The sequence below is a fragment of the Poecile atricapillus genome, chromosome Z (genome assembly GCF_030490865.1).
Source record: "Poecile atricapillus isolate bPoeAtr1 chromosome Z, bPoeAtr1.hap1, whole genome shotgun sequence".
NCBI lineage: Eukaryota > Metazoa > Chordata > Aves > Passeriformes > Paridae > Poecile > Poecile atricapillus.
Genome location: NC_081289.1, coordinates 42,964,197 through 42,990,013, shown reverse-complemented (window position 1 = coordinate 42,990,013; position 25,817 = coordinate 42,964,197). Strand labels below are relative to the sequence as shown.

Here is a 25,817-nt window from a genome sequence, read left to right as displayed (position 1 = left end):
TGTTTCTCTGCCCACTTCTTCTCCCCCTCCTCCACTTTCCCTGGGCTAATTGGCAGCAGCAAGGCTTCAAAGGAGACAAGCAGCTTTGCTATTTGGGTGTAGTGAGGTTTCAAAGAATAAACAGCTCTTGCTCCCACTGCTCACTCTTTGAAGCCACACTACAGCCAATTATCTCAGAGCAAACAGTGCAGAGAAGAAAATGTGGGACTGTGAAGGAAGATTTAATAAGAGAAGAATAAAAATCTTGTTCTTTGTACATCAGCCCTGTCATGGGTTAATTTGATACAATTGCACATGATATGGGATAATTATCTTACCTTACACACTAATTTTTCAATCTCCATAGCCTCAGCTGAAAGTGATAATTATAGTTGTTTGTGGTGTATCAAATTAATTCAGAAAGTCTTATTACTTATTATAGTGCTCATGGTTCATAGCTCAGTTGATCGAACAAGTGCTCTCCTTTCCAAGCAAACACTGCAATAACTTCACCGTGCTATTCTACCAGCGTGTCCTCCGTCCGCCAACTGCTTGATAACTGCAAGTACTGAACACCAGTTTCCACCATTTTACCTGTATCAAGAGCCAAGAGGTTGCACCTGAGCTACAGAGAAAGTAAAGCCAAGTTCTGCAGAAATTTTCTGATTTAAGATTTTTGCATTCAGTTTGGATGTGCAAGTTTGAGATTTAGGGAACTAAAGACACCACGTTGGAACTAAGGCACTGAGAGCATTAATTGATACCAGTAGCCCCCACTACAGTTCCCAGAAGGTCAGTTCCCCAGATGATGCATCATTTCTGGAGACCTTAACATGCTTCCACAGAACTAGCTCTCTTCCAAGCATCTCAGATTGTCTGCTAACAGGGGCTTTTCATATCATACATCTCTATCAATGTCCTTAGTGTGATGAGCAGTGAACAGGAGGAAGGAGAAGTGTCTCCAACCCAGTCTGCAAAGGGAGTTCAGTAAGAAAAGGCTCAGTAAACATGTAGTAAATGACCAGCAAATGCACAGAGACAGAAAGCCTGGAATTCACCATGATTGCCACATATTGTGTGACTGCTTTATTTCCGTCCTCTCTAGCTCTTATCCTGAATGAAACATAAGATGGTTAGGTGACCTAGTCTAACAGCATTCCAGCATGTTTTCTTCAGTGTTACCTTGCTGACAGGTTTTAAAGAAGATGGCATTCTGAGGGGTCTGGAGAATAATATTGCCTTCTGAATTCATTATGATCACGTTCACTTCAAATGCAGCAACCCCATCTTGTTTTCCAAGGCAAGGAAATCCAACCTGAACAACTTAAAAGGATAAAAATACCAATAATACTTATATTTACATGCACATATACATATACATATAAAAACATACATTGAAATACTAAAAAAAAAATAAATATTATAGGTGTATTCAAGCTTTGGAGGAATGCCACTGATGAAAACTTGCAACACAGACACACACAAATCCCTTTATTCAGAGGTGGCTCCAGGGTTAGAAGTACAACAGCACAGGAGAAGAGCTTGTGCTTATTTGCTGAAATAACCCCAAGAGTCTGTAGACAGTAGACAGTGATCTTAACACAACCATACTTTTCTTGCAGATGAGGAAATTACTCGTGTGGAGGTAACTAAGGATATATCAAAACAAACTGGAAGCCTACTTTTAATTTTCTGAGTTACACTTCTCACTTCTGAGTCTAAATTTTCTATGCTAACTTCTGTAAAAATATATTTTGGGAAAAGGGTTACTTTAGATAAGTTTTTCTGGTTTGGTTATTGCAATTAATACCTAAATAATATATTGATCTAACCAAAACTTACTCCATAAATTGCTGAAAAAATGGTACATTTTATAATATGATCACGGGTGCAGTTTTTAAAAAGAAGACATAGACACCTCACTCTGACAGAACTAGCTAAACATAGTGACATTTGGATATTGCCTTTCCAGGGAAAGTATTCAAATACTTTTGAAATACAAAGAGTTTAAGCAACTAATTAAGGCCAGTAAATCTGGATTATTTTAATGATGAAGTAAGCCAAATACCTCAGAACTACGGAATTCTCTGCTGTGATTGTCACAAGTGATCTCAAATAATCTTCAGATGAAATGATTTTATCTCTTTTCTTCAAAATTGGCTCTTCTTAGCTGCTTTGTAAGTCAAATCCAACTAATAGAAATTGTTTATTCCTTTCTTCTGAAGCTGGCCTGCGATTTCCGAATGAAACACAGAGCTAAAAGTCCTACATTTGGATTAGTTTACATTGTCTGTTACAAAAATTTTGCAAGCCATAATTTGGCCATTTTTGTTATTTGGTGCCTTGGTAAAATACAGAATAACTTATTGCTGAGAATAATATTTTTGCCTCTGGTAAGTCCTATAAACTGAAAGGTCCCTTGCAGTTCTCATCCTAAAGCAATTATGTAGTCGAAGGGCTTTTGCACCAGCCTTTGCAAAGACCAAAACCATGTAACCATGTGGCAAGAAAGAAACTCTTATAGTTGATTATTTAAAAATACATTTTAAATGCTGTGAACTTCTTAAACTGTAGTAACCTTCTTATGGCATAAGTGCAGGAAATCAGTGCTTGGATTGGGATGTGTTTTTGTTGAACAAATTGCAGTGGGGAGGAAGATGTGGCAGAATGTTAATGACAGCACTATAACTGTATCTAGATTTCATTGAATTGGTACGAAGCCCTGAAGTCCCCTGAGATTCGGCCATGGTTTAAATGCCTAGGGAAAAACCCAGCAATGCATCCCTAGAGTCCAAGGACACAGATAATAAACATTTTATTCCACCATTGCCCACTCTGGAAGCATCCAAATTTTTGGACTTACCAGGTGTCTGAACAGCCAGGCACACAGACATGCAGAAAAGGACCCTCCTATGCGCGAAAAACCACCTGAATCCTGGCTGAACTTTGTGGCGATTCAGAGTTGAAATAAAACCCTTAAGCTCTTCCTGAATCTTTGCATTTTTTATGCCTGTTTGAATAATGCTAAGTACCCACCAATAGCATTATAGTCAACCCAAAGCACAGAGAGAAGTCCATGCATTAACAAATGGCAATGAGCTCCCATGGCCTATCACAGTGCTGACCAGGGCCACAGAAGGGCAAACCTCAGCTCTGGTCACTGCTTCCCAAGTTCAGGATGCAGTTTACATTTGTCCATTACTGGCTAAAAACAAGGGGAGGGAATCACAGATATGGATTTCTTTCTGTTAACCATCCTCCCACCACCAGGCCAGAAAACAGCCTCTCCTGCACATATACATATCTGTATCCTCTGGAGCACTTTTATCCAGGGCTGCAGAGCAGTTGGATCTAACAGGAACAAGGAAAGTTTAACTAATTTGAGAAGGAACCTAAGGAAACCAAGGTTCTTAAACCTAATTTAAGTTTAGGTGTTAGTTAGAATGCTCTCCTAGGATGCAGAGGATGCAGGTTTAATACCTTTTGTCTGGGAGATCATACCTTTGCCCTCTGCTGAGGAAGCCAAGGTTCTCTAAATTGTCCTCAATAGAAGCAGGGTGAGAGTAACTCCTGTATGTCTGCAAGCCCTTCAAGTTTGCAAGCAATTGCCTTACCCACTAAGCAAATATGCCAAGGCCAGCAACAAAAACCACCTTTAGTCTCGGGTGGGACTGCTTAAGGGACATCTCTGAATGACCAGTCTCAACAGAAGCAGGCATGAAAGGTCTGGAGAGCCCATAGAGAGCCCTGCAGCCCACTGTCACTCTCCACCAGCATGGCAGACAGAGCAGAGATGGTGCTGTGCTCAGAGACTATGCTGATACGCCACTGAGCTTGGAGAGATTTTCAGCATCTTTGGACGCTCAGCACCTATATTTCAATGTCTCAACAACAGCAGTGGGGAGGGAGAGATCTCATGAGCCTGGCAGGTGGGCTGTGGGAGTTGCATGCAACACATGAAGTAGCACTGTGCCAGCAGCCTGATCACACCAGCCTGCACCAGCACCGCACTGCCTGGGTCAGACAGGGACAGCAGGGGCCAGCTTGGGTCACCTAGGGGGCCAACACTTTCTCAGTCACAGGCCACTACATTGCTTCTGGGCACAGACCTATAGCTGTGTTTACCTTACCACACCCTCTGAGCGCAGTGTTCCAGATGTTAATCACTGCCACAAAAATGACTCACGTTGTTTGGAACTTGCCAACCTCAGATTGAACCACTGGATCTTCATAGGCTTTCCCCTGCAGTCAGAAATGAGCAGCCATCTGCTTCTCATTGGGCAGGTATCCACACTCCTCCCAAATACCTTCTTTTGCACAAGCTGAGCAGTCTTAGCTCTTTAAGCTCCCACTGAAAAGCATCTTCTACAGCCTTCTTAACATCTTACCATGTGTTTAGGTGTAACAATATCCATGTTGTGAGCACTGAATCAAGTACCAGTTCTGGGACTTGGGAATGGGTTTTCAAATAAGTCTAAGGAACCTAGGTGATTTAAATCTCACTTAAATCCAAGGAGAATTTGGTAGCTCATCTCAGGACATATCAAATTAGAGAAAGCAAAGAGAAGGACAAGGCTGCACCCAATGAGGAGCAATTGGGTAGGTTGTGACTCTTCAGTCTGGCAAAGAAAAAAAAACAAACCAGGGGATACATAATAGATGTGTACAAAATCATGGATAGGATGAACAGTATAGACTGACCGCTGTGTCTACCAGTGCAAGGACCAGTGCCCATCAGATGAAGCTGTTGCAGCCAGACTTGAAACAACAGGAGGGGGATCTTCATGCAATAGATGGCAGTGAACTCCTTGCCAAGGTGATTGGAGAGAACAGAAGATTATACAGACTCAAGGGGAGCCTGGAGAAGTACTGGAAAGAGAGATCTATAACCCAACGTGGACTTACAAAGCAGACAAATCACTTAAGACACAAGAAACCCTCCAAGCTGAAGGCAGTAAGAGCTAAGAGGGTAAACAGAAGTATCACATATGCTTGTCCTCCTTTTGCTCTTCCACAGATCTTATGGCTACCATTGGCCATAAGGCAAATACAGGCTAGAGAGGCCCTAGAGCACTAAAGCCATTCATATGCCTTATTTGGAGGCAAATATCCTCAAAGAAGTTTCAAGAGTCCACTGACTTTTATAAAACCACTGGGTTCAGTTACCTCTGAATAAGGTATCTGTTAATCCTCATTCTTGTTTACCATGCTCATGTTTACTACAGTTGTCTTTCCCCTTTTATTTCTTCTTAATTGTCTTTAAGAGCAACTAATTGTCTTTGGGCTAAAACACTTTTTCAAAAAATACCAACTGTTGATTTGTTACTAAATACAAGCTTGTGGTTGAATTTCTTCCGACATCTGTATGTACAGAAAAGTGCTCTGGTAGTGCAGTACATCCAGGCAAACTAGACTTAACTCTGTTTTGCCAACATTTAAATTACAGCAATAACTACAAAGCAACAAACAATTGCTATCTTTATAGCATTTATTTAGCATGTATTATTATATATATATATATATATTTATTTAGCGTATAATATTATAGCATGTATTTACTTAGGACTACTCAGTTAATTTTGGCTAACTAACAGGCAGTGTAGAAAACCCATCATCATAATAGTGTCTCACCACTAACAGTGTACATGTTTCAAATCCTGTATGGGTACTGAGCACTGGAACACCCAACAGGGCTTAAATCCTGTTTATTTACACAGCCAGTGCAGTGCTGCCCTGCTCATGATCCATGTAAGGGAACACCTTGGGCATGCCCCTATTAGTCCTGGAACTGAGGCACCAGTGCTGCCAACAAAGTCCTTTTTGGCTTTAATAAGATCTCCCACCCATGATGGCTAACAGACTTTCAGCTGCAACTATGAGCTCTCATCTCTGGCCTCCCTGTACTTGTAGATTAAATTTTCCTAAAATTATTCAGAAAGGGGTAATTTTGGTCTAGCCTTTCTAGATAGTTAAAAATTAAAGGAGAAACTAGCTTATATTATAGTGCTGAGTGCAGCACAGAGTGCTTTTCACATATCTCACCTGCTTTATATGGAAATAGAGATAATGCTTAACAAGAACTTGGCTTTTATGACTTTTAAGTTGTTTTTATTAATTATTAATTATTAATTTATTAATTAATTAAATTAATATTTAGATTAATTTAATCTTTATTTAACATTTATTTGGCTTGGAACCAATTAAATTGCAGCAGTTGTGGTATAAATATCATAGCATCTTTCACCCAAATCTATTTTCAGTACTAATAATTCAATCCACTTTGAATGGAGAGACCAATTATTCATGTTAAATTCCAGGTGGCACAGCAAAAAGCTATATTGAAACATTACTTCAATGCCAATCTACTGCAAGCTGAAAATGGAGAATATTATACACAAACTTTCAGAATTCATCCACTAAAAAACAGTGAAGGAATAATGACTCATCAGAAATGAAAACTTATGTATCAGTAGTTCATTTGCAGTCCAATCCATTTATCCCATTGGTTGGCTAAGGAATTTAGGAAACAATAATCACTAAGACACTACTGTCACCAAGATATGCATTTCTACCAGAGGCTATCATGTATGAACCCTGAAACAGATCACATAAATGGTTATTCATCTGCTTCAGAGTGAACCAGATTCAGTAATCTTTCATGGAGAGCTTTTGTACTCAAATCAGCTCACTATGCACCATGGTATTTCTGGAGCACTTGCATTGGCTTGGGCTCAGCCTCTGCTGTGGAGCTGTAAATTCCAGTGAAGGATTAAGAATGCACAACTAAAGGATAAATGATAAGTGGTAATATCCTAAACTAGAACTTGTGGTTTTGAGCTGAATGCCTGATGAGTCCAAATGAAAGCAAAACATCCACAAACTGCAACCTCTGAGAAATGAATAATTTGATAATTTTTCCAATAGCGATCAAAGAATTTGTTTTTCAAAAGTTGTACAACTTAAGTAATAGCATTCATCAATTTTATGCAAAAATTTTGCACAAGTTTCTGCTGATTTATCTACACATAAAAGGTTCATGTGTCTTGGCTCAGACAAAATATGCTGCTGTACTTAGGCAAGGCAATTACAAACTGTTCAGCGCCAAGCACTGTGGCAAGCATTGCTTTAGGCAATAAACTTCAGAACTACAATTCATAATGAAATATTTAGACTTTACTGGCTGCAGAATACTTTTTACAGAAACAAAATTTATAATATCAACAGTACAAACCTGATGCTTTATGAGGAACTGTTCCAAGCAAGGGGATGTTTATAGTTGGATCAGCCATTATGCCTTTATCCAAAGAGTGCAAAGACAGGAATTCATAGTAGTACTCAGCCTGTGACAAAATAAATGAAAAATCTATATTTATTTTAATTGTATTCATAGAAGCAAACTATTGAGCACATAAACTTTAGCAGAAAAATACTACACTTCTCATGATGCCATTCTCTGGATTAGTTTCTGTAAGTTCCCTCAGTGCTTCTTCATCTAAACATAACTTTCAGATAATTTCCTTCAATTTCATAGATTGCAAGTGACCATACAGTAATCAGGATGCAGCATATCAGCAAGAAAAACAGGATGTGTATAGTGGACAAATGTTATACAGAGGAGATGTTTTTCACAACCCACACTGTTCAGCTGGCAGACAACAAAAATATCTGAACACTAAACTCATTCTTAAAGCTGTTTTTTGGGTAGAATCCTCCTGGAACTGACTGGTGAGCCTGGATGACCTGCCTGTACCACGAGTACAGCTTAAAGGGCATAGAAACACACAAGTGTGGCATGAGATTATCCAGGCTTGCTCTTGGTTGATCTTCACAGCACAGCGCACTGCCTTGGGCAAACAGTGCCAGGCAGTGAGTGGCCACACTGCTGGAGCACCATGCCAGGACACATATCTTGTTTACAGCTCTGACACTGCCTTGTTCAACCCCACTCCATGTGGGGTTCCACTCCATTGTTCCAAGGGTGGAGCCAAGAGCTCTCCTCCCAAGCTGGCTCCATGTCGCTCATTAACTGCAACATCAATGATGTTTTTTTGCAATCCCTAGAAAGTGTCAGCATGATTTAAAAACTACTTTCCACTACCTTAATCCTATCCCTGATAAGCACCTGCATTGTGGCACAAACTGTAGGCTCTGGTACTTTTGTCCATGGGAGCCTGGCCTCTCTGTTGAGTCATCTGTTCAAGATTTCTTCACATTTTATGCAAAGTGCCCTCATGTGTCTGCAGTGTGGCTGTACATACCACGTACACCCGAGATGTGTCACTTAGCCAGTCACTGGAGGCTTCCACTACTGCCAGTAGCACAGCTGCTGGTGTGCAGAGCAAGTGGTAATTAAAATTTATGTTAAATTGTGGCATCTCATTTACCATGAAGCATACAAGGACTTACAGGTAATTCTATCTGCTGGTCTCAGGTAGGTACTTGAGCATGGGCACTGGCAAAAATGTTTCTGTCTACTCACTGACAGCAGACTAGTCTGTCTACCTTTTATCTAAAACAGTGCAGCAAAGAGCCAGAGTAAAGCCAAAATTTGGGCTAAATGATAATGATAGCTAGTTTGTAAGATACCTGACCATGTCCTTAGCCAGAACAAGGTCCTTTTTCTCCTGTAATATCCTGGCTGCCTGTACAAGAAGGACATGGATTTAGCGGAGGGAGGCCAGAGAAGGGCCACAAAGATGATCAAGGTACTGGAGTGTCAGATGTACAGGGAGAGGCTGAGAGAGCTGGAGTATTCAGCCTGGAGAAGGCTTATGGGGGATCTAATCAATGTGTGTAAATAGATGATAGGGGGGTGTGAAGAAGACGGATCCAGGCTCTGCTCAGTGGTGACCAGTGACTGGACAGGAGGCAATAGGCACAATACAGAAAACTCTGTTGGAAACTGAGAAAGCACCTTCTTAATGTGTGGGTGACTGAGCACTGGCACAGGTTGTCCGAAGAGGTAAGCAAAGCCTCCCTTTGTGAAGATGTTCAAAAATCCAACTCAACACACCCCTGAACAAGTTGCTCTAGATGACACTGCATGAACAGAGGGGTGGACTAGATCATCTTGAGGTCAGACTGTCTAGTCTCAGATAAGCTTCAGCCCTTCTATAATTCTGTGCTCTGCTAACATGAGCAGTAGCCCTGACAGGGTGTGAGAGAGCATCTCTCTAAGCTTCTGATGGCACCAGAAAAGTATTCATGACTTGGGTAGAAGGGTTGTTATGAAATTCCTGATCAGCCCTGGCAGAACATCCACTTGCTCTGTGGGGATGGTAAGGAGACCCCATAACAGAGAAGAGATAGCCTGAGGCCTGATAGCATGGATGATATTCAGAGGGTGTTCTGTAGGCACAGAGACCTCAGAGGAGGACTTGCAAAACAACAGGGCAGGAAACAATGAAAGGTTTTAAGTGGGGGTTAAGCACATGGAGTAAATGTGTGAGGGAGAGAGGACATGGAGAGAAGCAGTAAAACCAGAGATGAAAAATGAAGTCTGGAGTAATGTTCAAAATGCTGCTTTTAATTAAAGACATTTTTTTCCAATACAATATACCATGCCAAAATATGAAAACAAGCCATAAAGTCAGATTGTGAAAATTTTTGTTTTCAAATAAAACTTTGGTTCAGAAAAATAATTTTATGTCTCCACACATCTATAGAATAGTACAGTGAGTGAGTCAAACTCCACTGTCTGTTTCTCATTGATTAGCTTTGATGTTTGGTTGTATCTAAACCGGGTCACAATGAGTTATGGCCTCGGATATTAAAACATTATGTTCTTACTATTCTAGTAAACAACAACTGGTAACTAGACCAAATAGCTCCACTCCTGTATTTCCATTCCAGACACCCTGTTGTAGAAGGTCATCTTGTGAGCCAGATTCCCAGTTTGTTAGGAAAAGGACTGGAATCTTATTTTCTAGAGCAAATTTTCTAGAGCCTAAGGATAAAGACAAAAAGAAAGTTCCCTGTGGAAAAAGGGACCCATTGCTGCTTGAGCCACAATACTCACTGCCGCTCAAGGAAGTAATTCCTCTAACCAGGGTAAAGGCGTAGCAGCGGTTAGTGCCCGAGGCAGGAGTGTGTTCTGATGGCACATTAAAAGGATGGGAAGAGACATTACACAAGCAACAGGCTGCTCAGAAGGAAAGCCACATACTGCACATACTGGGGAGAGGTAACTGCTCTCACCACTTCTCTGCTAAGGTTTGTACATCTGCTGAGTTGACAGAAACTGAACTTCTTGAAATGATGGTATCTAAGAGCTGAAACACCTCAGGTAGATCCAGCTAGCATAACTTCAAAGTCATGTGCTGCAGAGTATGTTTGCAAATCATATCTGCTAGATTGAGTTGGTTAAACCTTGACATAAAAGTTACATACCAAAATCCCAGTCTAGAGAGGCTGCACAGTGAAGCAGAGTAGTTTAACTGCTCAAATATGTGAATCTAAAACACTGTTTGACTGCCACAAATCCTATCTATTTGGAGAAAATCTGTTTTGACACAAATCCTACATCAAGTCTCCTGTATTGTCCTGCTGTAATTGGAGTTGATTGCCAATTAACTTGCATTAATCATCATGACTGAAAAGCAAACAACATGCTCTCAGCAAATATTTACCATGCTCCAGCCTACCATGAAATTTAGTGATGATGGTTAATTGAAGATATAGGTCTGTGCAATTAAAATATTGTCTAGTAACTACCATAATTTATGCTGTAAGTGGTCATTATGAGTGACCTGGTAGTGAGAATGAAATTTGCTTGGATATTGTTGCCAGATAAAGGGGAAAAATCCATAACCTGTAATCCCTTTTCCATTATAAAGGCACTCTCATGTTTTTTGTTTTGTTGTTTTTTTGGTTTTTTTTTACAGCCAGCCTATGAACTCTCTGGTATGTGGAGGTCTAAATTTGCTGGTGAAGCTAAATCTTAGAGGAACAGTGTTGTCAAAGGTGGTGAAGAAAATGGGGATTGCATTCACTGACAATTGCACACTTTGCAACTGTCAATAAAACAAAGAACTTTTGGCTTGACTTCAAGAAGTACCCAAGGAAAAGTATGCTTTGCTTCTGTGGAAAATCTTTATTTGAGATCCTCAGAAACTGAGGCAAGGACCCCTGCAGACCTTGTGTGAACAGTCTGGGGAGTTGGTGCATTCAGGCAGCAGGTAGCCCCAAGCAGATGCCCTTTAACAGTTCTCCATGTGGGTAAAGCCCTTAGCAGAGAGAGGAAATTTCACTTTAGGCAAATAATTCCTCAGTTGGGATTAACTTTTATGGACTTTGAATGGCTGTTTTCTATAAATCAGAGGAATTTAAAAGGTTATAAAAATAATGAAGCCCTCTAACAAGTATTGTAGCAAACATCTGTCGGCAGTTTGGTTTTAAATGATATACAGTTAAAATTCCTACAGATCTCCCTTCCTTGGTTCAAGATCTACTGCATTGAAGTTCTCTTATTATTCAGATGCCAAGTTGTTTCTGCCTATTTTTTCTTTCATATTTAATCAAAGAATTCACCATAATATGCTTTATGTTTTCTTCATTTCACATGATAGACACAGAATTGTAGTACCTAAAGCAGAGCAGAGTAGCTTGAACTGTTGTATGTCATGGTTCAATAACCTAATGAAATCTGCACCCTTTCTAATTAAGAAGCAAACGTATGTTAGCTTTGGAAGTAGATGTAAGAAATTAACTATATTTTCTTATTATTTTAAAGAGATCGGTGCTGAACGTTCTGTTGTCAATTAAATGACAAATATATCTTAATGCCAATTTTCCATATTTAAAGAAAGAAACACATCAAAGAAGTCCCTTTTTATCCCAGATCCACGAATATTTCTGGCTATGCACACACTTGAAGATTCTACCCTTGCATTATCCATAGCAGATGCTCACAGCTGCATACACCATAAATAAAGTCACAAAGTGAGACAATGCATGTGTTTCTTAGGTGTTCACAGCATGGATCATTGCTTCTCCTAGATATTAACTGCATTAGGTCAGAGAAGTTGGTCTGTGGTCCAAGATGAAGCAAAGTAAGATGAAGTCCAACAAAGATTATCCATACTGTGCATACCAGGCTATTGCAGGAGTCTGGCCAGAGTAGGAATATGTACATATACGTGAACATTTTGTTACTGCAGTGCAGTCTAGACACTACTGTAATGAACAACATAATGAGGCTTCCTTAGACAAGCAGATAATAAAGTGTCTGCCTACAGACTGCCTATTTTTGTGCTAGGGACAGAACCTGTTAATTGGTCCTGTCACAGAGCGGGTAAACCATTTTTCACACCTCAGTGTAACACTCAGAAACTTACTGTCTACCTCAAGAGGTAGACCTAAAATGGGAGGCATGCTCAACAACATGAAGTGATGCTGAAACCTGCTCTGAGAAAATCAGTTTACACAGAAGACAGAATAACCTGCCTGTCTTCCAGTATCAGCTGCTGAGGGTATGGGAATGGACTGAAGCAGTAGGGTTAAAAAACCAGAGATGCACACAAAAGGAGGAATAGAGATATTTGGTGTTTCAAAGAAATAAAAAAAAGGACACACACTAGAACTCAGAGAAATGGGCAATCTCAAAGAAAAATACATTATGTGACAGTAGTAATTAGACAATGCTGTGGTGAAATGCTCACAAATCTTTAGAGCCTCTTCTGTGTCTGCTTTCTTCACATTAAGGAAATTGTGGCAGACTGAAGAAAATCCATGCACAAGAAGGAAGACCTTTTTAACAATAGAGTGCATCCCTGCATGAAACTTTCAACAATAACTACTTGTGGTTTTAAGGGTTTTAGAAGAATGGTATAAAACTCTCTGATTTTGCCAATGGAAGATGACTAACTGGTGCTTAATGTCTCCTGTGGCATTCAGCTGTGGATGGCATATCAGGTCCTCCAACAGAATGATTTATGAAGTTGGGGAAGTGAAATTTATTGTTTGCTTTTAAAAGAAGCCTCAGATTTTGAAAGGAGACATTACAGGCTCACAAGAATGCTCTGCACTGGGGAGATGGACTGAAATCTTTGCAGAATACATCAGCTTTTCCTCCAAATAATGAGAAAATAATTTCTATAAAGATAAGTAATATGAAAAAATCACTGTAAAGAAGCTTGGTGAGGTCACAACATAATAGATTTAGATTATATTTAGCACTGTTTCTGGCAGTTGTCAGATTTTTGGGAGACATGGGAAACAGGGCAGCTACTCAGTCATTTTGAACAAATATTTTCTCTCACCAGACCCTGAGCTCTGGAGGCACTCTAGCATTTGAAACTAATCTCGGAATGAAAGCTGAAGGGCTTGCTAGGAATAAAGACTGGGGTTTGAGAGGAACAGAGGTAAAAAAGAAAAATTCAAGTTTACCAGCAGAGCGTTAACTCTGAGATGCATCATGATACCAAAAAAGCAGGTTCCTGTAACAGAGGGACAAATAAAAGCCTAGTACACATTCCTGTCCATCACCGGCCTGCTAATGACAATAAGGTTTTGGTTTACATCAGAGGCAGCCCCTTGATGCAGCAGGTACCTGCAGTGGGGACTGTGGGGCTGTCCCACCAAGCTAGAGCCCTGGACAGCAGCATATGTGCAAAGAGATGCACAGCAGCCCCCAGGTTAAGTACAAGCACGAGGAGACAAAGGCATGTGGCATGCATGATTTCTTTAAAACAGTCACAGCAAATTTACACCTCCTCAATGATGAAAGCCTGGGAGTTTCTCACTCCTCTGTCTTGCTTTGTTTGGAGACAAACAAAGCAAAATATCCCAATTTACCATATTTAGACCTTTTTTTTTTGTTTAACTAATTTTCTGTAACGCATTTTAGTACAGCTTCATTAGTTACTTTTGAAAAAATTAAGCTGAAAGAAGACAGAATCACTAAGGTTCTGACAAATATGCACAGTTAATTACATCTTGAAAATTTCTGGCAAGGAATAACATTTTTCTGTATGAATCAGGACTGGTGCACGAGTTTCCTTTAAGTTGTTTTCTCTTATGCCTTACAGATGAAAATTAGATAATTCTGCTTTAGGGAAGAGTAGAGAAGCAAACAGTATACAAAAAAGAAATATCACCAAGAGTTCAGATTTAAAGTAAGTAAAAGACACACACGCCTTTGCTATCTTCAAATCTTCAACAAAACATATTGCCCTAGTATCCTGAAAACTTAAAAAGGCTATTCTGAAAAGTTAATTCTTGTTTCAGCACAGCAAGGGCTAATTCGTTCTTTGTTCGCCCAGGAAAAGATTAGTGCTCTCTCTGGTGGACACTTCATGATGATGGATGTTCAAAATACTCATCTCCCAAAGCTAATAAAAAAAGGAGAAAATGATGACTACTTTTAGAGAAAAAAAAATACAAAACACTGTCGCATCAGGTCACCTCCTAAGAAAACAAGTCTCTGCAGGTCTGCCATTGCCACCTGCAACACTTCTATGTGGCTCTATCTGAGAAAAACCCACAGGGTTATTTTCTCCCTGTCACAGCCTGAAAAATAAGTGACTATCTTGGTTGGCTGATCCTGGGAGGGTATCTTTAGATTATAGTCTGTTTACAGTTTCAGACATTGGATAGATTTATTGGAAATTAAAAATTACCCTGAAAATTCTTCACAGAGGACATAAAATAATTTCAATAAAACCTTTACAATTAGGGAAATGATCACGCTAAAAAGTATTTAGGTTAGTTATGATGGGGATCTGAACAGATACTATATTTAGTTAAACAGAATAGTTTTAAAAGCACAAATGTAAACCTTAGAGATGGTGGCTCATCTGATGTGATGAGGGAAAGCTCATGGATGAAGAATAAGCTAATCCACCTCCTGAATGGTGGTAAACATGGATAATGCATACAGATTCATTTTGGCCACACTTCAAACTTCCAACCCTTTGTTCTTAAGCCTCACAGAATACCTTTGAAGTTGAGGATAAAGCTCCTCTAGCACACCATTACCGAAGAACAACCTTCTGATTATGATCTCATGAAAGTGTAATCAATTACTTACACAAGTTAAAAGCGTGGCAAACAGCAAAGGTCACATAATTGGCCTTTATTGAGTCCATGTGTTTCAATCTTGGCTTTAACTGGCACTCCTGTATAATAAATATAAATATTTCTCTTCAAAATACAAGCAGTGAACTTTCTCAAAAGTTATGAAATCTCACAGCAGCTTCTGTCAGACTCGAGTCCTTCAAGGGCTTCAAAGAGGGATGTCTCTACTTTTGTGTACCTATATGACAAAGTTTCCAGCACCACTGAGAGTTTCTTTATTGCTCAGCAAATACTGGTCTTCAGCTTTATTTTACAAGAAGATGAGTGTTTAAAATTTGAAAAGTTGCAAAAATTCAACTCCATCCTGACTAGTTATTAGGAGAGACTTCCTTAACATTGCTGTCTTTTAATATCTACTATATGGATTTTCAAATTCCTTTTTCTGTGAAAATTTAGAGTATTTTCTTCCTTGTTTCACAGGCTGTCATTGATCAAAGCAAATTCTAGCATGAAAGAAGAATTAAACTCGCCACTAAGAGGTTGCTAAGTGTATCTGAAAAGGAACTTGTGTGTTTACTGTTGTACCTGAAATCACACTGATGAAGACTCTGCTAAGTGGATGTACATTGCTGTCATATTTCCATGTACTATAGAGGCCTCCACATAGTTCTGTCCTCCATAACTATGCCCTGAATTACTCAAAGCTAGATGGACTTCTCTTCAGAGTAAAGCAAGGAAATATAACCCTATCCCCAGTCTCTGATAGGAAACTGAACAGGTTCTACAAACAGCTTTTCTGTCTTTTGGACTGTTTCCATAGGCAGGGTCAGTAGAGCTTCATCCCTAGGTTGCAGTACCAGCCTTCAAAGGTCCAGACTTTTGAGCTAAGATCCAGTGTATTTCCCAGCATTTAAATGAAGTATCTTCAGCTCATCCTTGACCTCCTGTGCACTCAAAAGACAGAGACCAGCACTTGCAGAAGAAGGTTCAGCCCAGATAGAATCTGATTTACCTGCTGTCTTGAACCACCTTTCTTTCCCTGCCTGGATGCACATGGAGTCTATCTGCAGCATGGGCATCTGCAGAAGGCCTGGACTCTGCTGACTTGACACACAGTCAAGCTGAGATTCCAGATAAACCTTTTAAACACACTTGCAGGATTAAGTCCTATTAAGAAAGGTAGGAAGTTTATTTTGGGAAAGCTGGATCCTTCTGTTGTGTTTTTTTAAATTCTGGATAACATGACCTATCCTGCATCAATCTAAATCCTGACAGGGAGAGCCAGCAGCTGAAAGTTCCCCAGAAGAATCTTTGCAGAGACCCTAACCTCATTTTTATTAGAGAAAATGCAAGAGGGACAGCAGCCTCAGAACTGAAATGTGTGAGCCTCCCCAAGCCCGAATTTACCTGTGATGAAAAACAAGCAGGAGTCTAATGACAGCAAAAGTCTGCACTCTGCTATAAGACAGCTGTCCCATTTGGGATCCAAGAGCTTGCTAAGATCAGAGATGTAATTTATTCCTTGATGAATATCTATGGTAAATCTGGTCTGCTCTTGCAGACTGAGACCTGTCCTTTTTGCCACTCAATACGCTCCAGATACATTGACAATCCCTAATTTCTGCTGGAGTCATAGGCTGCTGGAGATTCCCCAAATACCCCAAACCAGCCTTCATTGACAAACGAAGTGAGTAGTACTGGGCTGAGTGGGGTCCACAGCATGTTCAGGAAGAAAAAAATGCTGGAGGGGAAAACTGTCCCACACCACAAACCTTGTTCAACAGGCACAGAAATGGCTGAAGAACCTTGGTATGATCCATCACCTACTCTAAATCAGGAAGGGAGAAAGACCTCACTGCATTTACTTCAGTCTTTGCAATCAGGGACAGGAACAAATATATAAACCTAGAGACAGAAGTTTCTATTGGAGTTTTTGGGTTTGGGAAGAGGTGGAAAAGCAAGAGATTCTACAAGAATTTGAAGATATGGTGAGATTTTTACCTCCAGGTCACACTTCTTCCCGCCCAGAAACTATACGATTCCTTGTCCTTTTAAGTATTTCCTAATTGATATAATTTAATGAATTTATACTGTTTGATTGTATTTTACAGGATGAGAAAGCCCCTACTTTTGGATGAATAAAGGTATTATATAAATATGACATGCATGTTGAAATATTTTACATCTTCTAATTCTAGTGTCAGGTGATTCATAAAATCAGAATGAAAGTAACAGTGGCATCATGACCCTATAAAAATGATAGTTTGCTTTACTGTAAATATTTGGCAAGACAACTAAAAAGGGACTATCAACTAAGCAGGATATTCACACTGATACAATTCAAATGTGAACACTGTCAGTGGGCAGGATAAGGTGCAGACTGTCGCATCAAAGGGAAGTTACAGATATATCCAGTAAAAATGTTAAACCCATGGTTCTTGATGTGATGAAGGCTTCTAATTTTTGCCTTTGAGGATCAGTATAAGCTGCTCCAGCCTGTATCTAATACCAGCTTTCAGCTACCCTCCCTTGCCAATACAGAAATTAGATCATGCCTGTGAAATATAAATAGAGGTTCCTGTGCAAAACTGGAAGGAAGGAGGTAAGAAAGAAAAGCCAGCACTAACAAAATCAATCAAGGTAACTGCCAACATACTCTGCTGGCAAATTAATTCCCAGCTCTCAATATGTTTATGCATATCATCTGTTGCTAGTGATTACAGACCCAGATAACTGTATTCTGCCTCTTCTTCCCCTCTGACAGTGTGCTCTGCTGTGCAACCTGCCTGTTCTCCCTGACAGTCTCTGCAAGCAGTATTGCAGAAACTGCTTGCAGAAACTTTATGTATCTGTGACTTCACAATGGGAAAATAAATTTGTTTCAACCTGGTTACTCAAATAGACTCTCTTTCAACAGCTCAATTTATTTCCCAAAACCTCTGCAAGAAAGAGGACTGGGTAAGGCTCAAACTTGGCAAAATGAGACCAATGTTTGCTGCAGTTCAAAAGCAGCAGGTTGAAGCTGGTACTTGTACTCCTTACTGATGGTGTTCAGTAGACTTGATTATTTGCTTATGAAGCTTTAAGTCTCAGATTCCCACTGGTTATATCAATATTCACACACTTTGCAAAAAGAGAGCAAGTAGAAAATGTTGCAGGGAGAGCTTAACTTCTGCTCATCGACAAGTTGTGATTTGTCCATGTCTTCTGAGAAAAAATAGGTTCATAATCACAGTACTGAAAGCTCTGTTCTCTAATGGTCAGGATGGTCCAAGGGCCTTCTCTGGACAGCTGTCACTGCAAAGGCTGGCGCTCTGGCTCTTGCTGCTGGTTTCTGTGCAACAGTGTTCAGAGCCGGTGACAGATCTTCTCATTAGTGGGCTGCTGTTTGGGGAGTTTATTTTGCCTGGTGATGAGCCAAAACCTGAGGCTGGGAGATTGCCAGGTTTGATGTCAGGCATATTTATTTCCCTTAGGATCAGCTGGGTTTAGCTAGCTTTTTAGCCAGGCAAAGAGGCAACTTCAGAGGATTTGTGGGACCAGCAGTGTTTGGTCTTCAAGTTATTTATTGAAGCATTTAGCAGTGATGACAGCAAGTGCTGAAGCAGCTCAAAGGTGATTGCCCATTTTTCCTTGTATGGCAAAAAAAAGATGGACTCCACCAGCTGGGCAGAAAAACAAAGCAAACTTTCATTCTAGATATAAAAAAACCCAGGGGTTTTCTTGTTATGTGGTTGGGGAAAAAAAAAAAAAATCCACCCCAAACCTTTGCAAGCCATTGCTTAGGTATCCTGTGCATGGACTAAGATTCCATATACTGTGGTGCACTTCAGGTATCACAGGCAGGTAAAGCCTCTTTTTTTTCTTTCCTGTTAGTTCAGTTTGTTCTCATTTTTGCAAGTTCTTTCTCTATAGCATTACTATAGCACTTGCTAGTGGCATTAGCTTTAGACCGCTAAGAACATACCTGTGAAACTGTCTGTAAAACAGGTCTGTGTCTGTTGGCACAAAACATTTTCATTTCCACAAACAAGAAAGTAACACAAGCAGAAAGCCTAGATTTTCTGTTTCAGAAAAATTGTTAGTAACACAGGGAATGAAATCTGTACATTTTTACAAAATATATTCTTGAAGCTTGGGGCATCCTTGTTAGTCCCAATGCTTTTCAACAGCATTTGTACATTGTACATTGCAGCCACTCCTGCAAAAGTAGTGAAGATATTTTATGACTTTAGGGGGCTTTTTTGTTAAAAATTGGTTATTTATAGAAATGATTAACAATGAAAATCTTGAAGAACTGTTTACTCAACAGAGGTTTACACTGCTGTGTAAAAAGGATAATTGTGTAGTTTACGCATATGCCATGTAAATTACTATGGAAACCAGATGCAGCTTACACTACAAGGTGCCTTGTAACTCATCTCTGCTGAGCAATAAATCCCCCCTTTTCTTGGCAAAACTTTGAGAAACTTTACTGCTGTTTTCTATCAGCAGATAGAACAGATGGCTGGCACATGCCTGCTTTACTAAGAAACTGGGATCTCTACAGTATTACTTTGATCCCTGGTGGCATGTCTACAACACTGAGATGCAAAATACCACAGCTAAGCAGAATCTAAGTATTAAAGATTTGGAGTTGTGCTCTTGATATGAGAACCCCCTGCCTAAAAATCATGCTCGCAGTATGTAAACATCTTCACATTCCACACGGAAATTTTGGTACAGAGGTCAGAAAACAAAGTATTTCCCTGGTTTGTTGACATGAAAGTGCAGTGGAGGTACCACTGAAAATCACAAGAGTGTGAGTTTACACAATTACCTTGACAAAACTTCGAGAAGAGCCATACTTTTATTGGAAAAAATCTAACTTTTGCATATTAGACATTTTTGAAGCTGAAAAGCATCACTGTAATGACTGATTATGTATACGATATTTACAAAAATTTCAGCAGTTTTCCTTAAAGAAAAGTTTCCCTTGATGAATTAGGTTTTGAAATTCAATACTTTTGGGTTTCTTTCAGTTTATTAGGGAAATAGCCATGTTTGACTGGAGCACCTTATTGCACCACTAATGCCTTAAAATTGGTGGTCTGTTCATTTTCCTCTGAGCAAGGAAACCAATCTTCTAGCATAACTGGATATTCCATTTTATATTTATGGTCAGGCTACATCTCAGCAATATAAGACAATTTCAGAAAACTCAACTGAGCTATTCAGGGCTGATGGTCACATTGCTGAGATCAGAACTAGCCTCCAGGAGCTGTTAACTATACAGCATTCCCGACCTTCACTTTACAATGTAAGGATGATGCTAGAAAATGCACTGAAGACATTCCCTCTTTCTCAGAGGTGGGCATCTTTTTGATTTACTCAAGGTTATCAATAACTCTTTGAGACTTATTTCAGATGTCACATCATGGGCACGCATTCAACCAGGCACCAGGAGAGAACCCATGGGGTATTCATAACAGTGGGGAGGGGGAATAATTCCTCTGACCACAAATACTTCTCCCATATCTGAAAGGAAGAAAGCAGCCTGGGCAGGCTGTGGCCCAGATTGACTATTTCTGTGGATCAGACCATGCTACACAACAAAAATTCCAACTTGCTTTTTTGGTTTCTTTTTTTCACCTCCCGTCTATTAAATCAACTGGGCTGCTGCTCTGTCACTGAGCACTTGCTGTCTGGGCAATAATCAACTTTTTTTTTAATACCACCAGTACCCTCCCAGATGTGAACTTTACAGCTGTCAGAATTCCCACTGAAAATTAAAAAATACATGCTGGGTATCGTGGATTTGGAGACTAAATACTTGTCATAAATTCCTAAATGCTTTAGTGATGATGTTATCACCGAAATCTTTCGTAAATTCCACTAGTGGACACAGTAAAACATGTTGCAGCATTAATCAGTGTGATAGGGTCTCACTGGGAAGTTTTTTAGCTCAATCTTCCACAGAGGACAAGACCACTAACAGCCACTGTATCTTCTTTTGGAAAAACCATCCAGAATAAGAGCAAGAAGCACACCAGTGAGCTCCAGTGGTTACACAGATGCATACTATGTACTACATATTATCACTGATTTCTGCTTTTTTAAACCTTTCAATTCAAAGAACAAGATTTGTAACGGTCAATTTACAGAGATTACATTTATTTTTTAAAGAGAACATAGCAATTATGCTTTCATTTACTGGCAGAAGCATGAAGTGCACAAAAACATACATTTAACATTCTTGTCACCCCTGGCTCATCCTCCTTTCACTAGCAAAAAAACTATATATTCAGCACCGTCAGACCCTTAAATTTTGGGTTTCTTATTATATTTCCCAATAATTAATTAGAAGTAGTGGACTAGAAATTAAAAGCAACTAATGCTTTTCTTTGGTTAATGCTTTCTAGTGAAAATTATTTTAATTGTTTGCTCATCAAACAAAATCTTTTTCATATAAAATGTATTCAGGACACAAAGGCCACTGCATCAGGAGCATAACACCTAAAAGTAATGAGTTTCAAGCACTTCTGTTTACACAGAATACAGATGTAATCTAATCCTTAAAATGTGCCTTTCAACAAGATATTTTTGAGTTACAATATTCAGCCATGCAGGACTGAGAAGCATTACCACTCCCTGGGTTGGATTATTTACTCACCTCAAAGGTGGATCATCATTTATCCCAGGAGAAGGCAGATGGGACCCACCCACAGGATATTTATACATGCTAAGGTGCTCTGTTGGAGATGCCAGGTGTGGTGGGTTAACCTTGTCTGGCTGCCAGACACCCACCTAGCTGCTCTCTCACTGCCCCATCTTGTTGATATCAGGACTAGGAAGCACATAATGCCATGGACAGGATCTCCTGAACCTACTCAAAAGAAGCCTTATATCTGTAGACTCAAAAAGGGTCTAGCTACTCCTAGATGTGACGCATATACTACTGAGAGCCCCTCAAACCTTGGAGATGTGGAGACACATCTTCAAATTTCAAGTGGCATACAGGGTGAGAGGTCTATAAGGCACAAGACTCACAGAAGACTTATTTCAGTTTCACCAAAGGAGAGGCAACAGTATGCAAGTTAACAGCTATTTTGCAGAAAGCAGTCTAGGACTTCAGCATTTAAAATGCTTTTTTTCTTTCAAAAGCTACTAATTTCCACTTATCTTTTTTCTTCTTTTTTTGCTTCTCTTTTCCCTTTCTCTTCTTTTCCTCTCCTCTTTTCTCTTCTCCTCCCTTCCACTTCTCATTTTCCCTTCCCTGACTTAGGAAATTCCCAGAAAAGTACATAATAAAGGTAGAATGTTTTTAGCACTTCCCTGGATGTGTTAATGGAAACTTCTAAAAACATGTATACTTAAAAGCAAAATAGAACACTGGAAAAAAGTTAAAATGTACTCATTTCTTCCCCTCATAAAATATTGGAAATTCTGGAGAAATGTAGAATCTTTTTAACCATTTAGGTATTTCACTTACTAAAAGTGAATGCTTTGTCTAAGAGGAATTCAGTAATTCAGAAAATAGGAGGAGGACTAATGGGTTAAATGCCTTTGCAGCTGCTCAGAAAGGATTTCATCCTGTAAGTGGCATCAAGCAGAACATTTTCCTACACTGTCCTTAAGCCTGTGACTCTTCTCACTGAAACAACCTTTTCCTAAAGACCTACCTGTAGGCAGGAGGCAAAGGAGGGAGAGGAGAGCACAAGAAGGAAATACAAGAGAAGGACAGTGCTCAGTCTAGCATCTTGATCACCCATTCAAAAAAGAGCTAGTTTTATCATCAACAGCAACTAAGCTGGCACAGAAATGGGGTGGGAAATACAGTCCCGAAAGACACTTATTACTTCTAGGTATTTAAATGCCAACCCTTGATGTACAAAGTTGTTTTCCCTGTAAAGCTTGATGGGAACAGCAAAGACCTAGAGCAAGTCACTTAACCTTTGTGAATAAGTTTTGTCTCTCCACATTCACCTTCCTCTCTGGAGGAGGGGGTGAAGCATTTCCTAAACCCAAAGGCTTTGTGAGGACAGCAAAAATTGCAAGGGCGTCAGACAACACCTTGAAGCCAAACAAGTCCTGTAGATAGAGTACTTTCAAACAACCAAAACCACAACCAAATTTGTGAAACTGCAATTAGCTGAATTATACAATCAATGTTCGCTATTTAAATGTAAATATTGTTTCATCTCTACCAAGTTCTTTATTGTATAAAGACAATGTTCAGCATTGTAAAAATGAAATAATTTTATCCAGCATTTTATGCCATCATACTTTTTTCTGTATCCATGATAATGTACACTAACAAGTTCCAGCCTTATGCAAATTCAACATATGCTGTCAGTGTGTCAAATCGTACATATGTTTCTTCACAAAAATATGTCACAGAGTCTTACATTTTCAACAAAATCCAACAGGATTCAATAAACTGCAGACTCATGTGGTTTTGCAATTTAACTTGGTAAAATTAAGTCCACAGAAGAGAATTGTTATTTACTAGAACTACAAATTAAGCCTGCATATTTAGTACATAGAGATAGATGAAGAGCCTGTAGTGTATGTCCATAAGCTAAAGAAAATTGCATCCACGCAACTACCGTCCAGTAGAAAATTTTACGGCAGCACAGTCGATTGGGGTGTTCCTGGTGAGTTCTGCCTCACGCCTCACCAGCCTGGGGGTTCTCCCCCGCCCCTCACAGCCCCTTCCCAACGCGCTTTCCCGGCCGTCCCAACGCGCTTCTCGCTGCTCCCCGAGCCCTCCCCCGCCCGCACCTCGGATTCCCGCACCCGGGGCTGCCCAGGCACTCCTCGGAGAGGGTTTCTTCAGCTATTCCAAAGCCGAACCACCTGTCCGTGTTAACAGAGCCTTCCTCGCCCCTTGCCGCGGCCCCATCTCGGCACCTACCCGTCCCGTTGCCTGCCAAGTGAAGTTCATGGCGTGGATGCCGACAGGGATGGCGGGCATCCTCTGCTGGGCTTTCCTAAAGTCATGGGTGAACGGGGCCATCTTCCCCTCGGACACGATCAGAATATCCTCCTCGAAGCCTGCGGAAGGCAAAGCGGCGCAATGTGCGGCAGCCCCGCCGGGCCGGGCTCGGCTCGGCTCCGGGCTCCCTCCCGCCGCTCGGGGGCAGCGGCCGCACTTACCGATGAGCACCCGCGCCTGCTGGGCGTCGATCCACAAGTAGAGGGTGTCGGGCTGGCGCGGCGCGGCCCGCAGGCTGCAGAGGCTGAGGGCGCCGCAGAGCAGCGCGGCACAGCACAGCCGCCCCGCCGGGGCCATGCTCCCGCACCGCCCGCCCGGGGCTCGCCGGCTCCGCTGCCGCTCCGACCGCGCCCTCGCTCCCGCCCGCCACTCCCTCTCTCCCTCAGCCGCGGGGCGGCCCCGGCGGGGCGGGCACGGGCTGGGCGGCGGGCGGCGCCGCGGGCGGCCGGGAGCGCGGCGCTCGCACCGTCCTTCCCCGGGCGCCGAGGGCGGTCAGCGCTCCCTGCCCGGGGCTGCGGGGGGCCGCCCACTCCCGCAAGAGCGGAGCCGAGAGCCGGGACCGTGACTCACACCCGCTCTGTCCCAGGGAACCCGAGACAAGCCCTGCCGCGCGTCCCGCCCCCTCCCTGCCTTCACCCTCCCCGCAGGGGCACCCCGGCACTCCGGCCGTCAAGGTGGCACCGCAAGCGAGCCGCTGGAGATACTCGTGTCTGCGTGAAAAGCGAAGTTTGTGCGTAGCCCGCCCCCCTGGCACAGGCGGGGTTTGACTCAGAGATGGGGGGAGCATCAGCCGAACGGCAGGTGGGTGCAGTGCGGCCGTGGCTTCAGCGGAGACCCGCGAAGCTGGACAGGTCAGGCCCTAAAGCGAGCCATCAGCCGGGCAATGGCACAGGGACACGCTTCCCAGCACCAGGGAAAGACGTGGAAAATGAGGCAATGTACTAAAGGAAATAAAAAGGCTTTCACCTGGCTTTTGTCCGAAGGTCTTGAGAACAGTGGAAACTGAAAAACACTGAAATGTTACCATTTACACAGAAACTGGAACTGATTCGTTATAGAAACTTAGTAAAGCTTGAAAGAATTTTCTGTTAAAAAAAATATTTAAACAGAACCACGCCTTCTAAAGGAATAAAAAAGTATTGTTTCTAAATTTTCTGAAATCTTCCATTAGAGAAAGAAAAGCCTTAAAACAAACAAACAAACAAACAAACCCAAAACTTAGCAGGCTAAAGTTTGAGTAAAATCCCCAAGTTTCTGTCTGTAATATTCTGGAGGGAGTTCGAGGGTGTTTTCTCCCTGTGATTACTGCTTTAGATGCTGCTGGTGCTCCACCTCATCCTGTTAGTGTGACTGCTAAAGTTACCTGTAGACTATATCTGCCAGGACTGGAGTTCCCTATGTAATGGACAACGTGAAGTTGGTCTTTCTTTTCCAGACAGGCATAATTGAGTGGAATTCCCTCGTAACTTGCCCAGATGAAAAATCTTACACTCCAAAAACTGGAGCCAGCATATGTACTCTAACAGAAATGGCTCACCTCTAGATGCTTGTTACATAGGGGTGATTATTTGCTATTTTTAGGTTATTTAGTAGTGTGACAAGCAGGTCGAGGCAGGTGATTCTCCCCTTCTACTCTGCTCTTGTGAGACCCCACTTGGAGCACTGTATCCAGTTCTGAGGTGCCGAACAAAGGAAGGATGTAGACCTGTTGGATTGAGTCCAGAGCAGGGCCAAGAAGATGATGAGATGGCTGGAGCAGCTCTCTTATGAAGACAGGCTGAGAGAGTTGGGGTTGTTCATTCTGGTCAAGGCTCCAGAGGGACCTTAGAGCATCTTTCCAGTATCT

At 41.2% G+C, this 25,817-nt stretch overlaps 1 protein-coding gene across 1 annotated transcript in view; it reads right to left on the bottom strand.

Annotated features, from left to right (window-relative positions):
- LOC131572868 (wnt inhibitory factor 1-like) overlaps positions 1-24,309 on the bottom strand; it is a 37,180-nt gene extending 12,871 nt beyond the window's left edge. Inside the window, exons 1-4 of the mRNA XM_058826275.1 lie at positions 24,133-24,309; positions 23,891-24,030; positions 7,211-7,319; positions 1,162-1,302 (exon numbers count right to left, since the gene is read on the bottom strand). Of these exons, the coding sequence (XP_058682258.1) occupies positions 1,162-1,302; positions 7,211-7,319; positions 23,891-24,030; positions 24,133-24,268 (526 nt within the window). The 5' untranslated portion in view covers positions 24,269-24,309. The remainder of the gene's footprint in view (positions 1-1,161; positions 1,303-7,210; positions 7,320-23,890; positions 24,031-24,132) is intronic.
- Between the last annotated feature and the right edge of the window lie 1,508 nt (positions 24,310-25,817).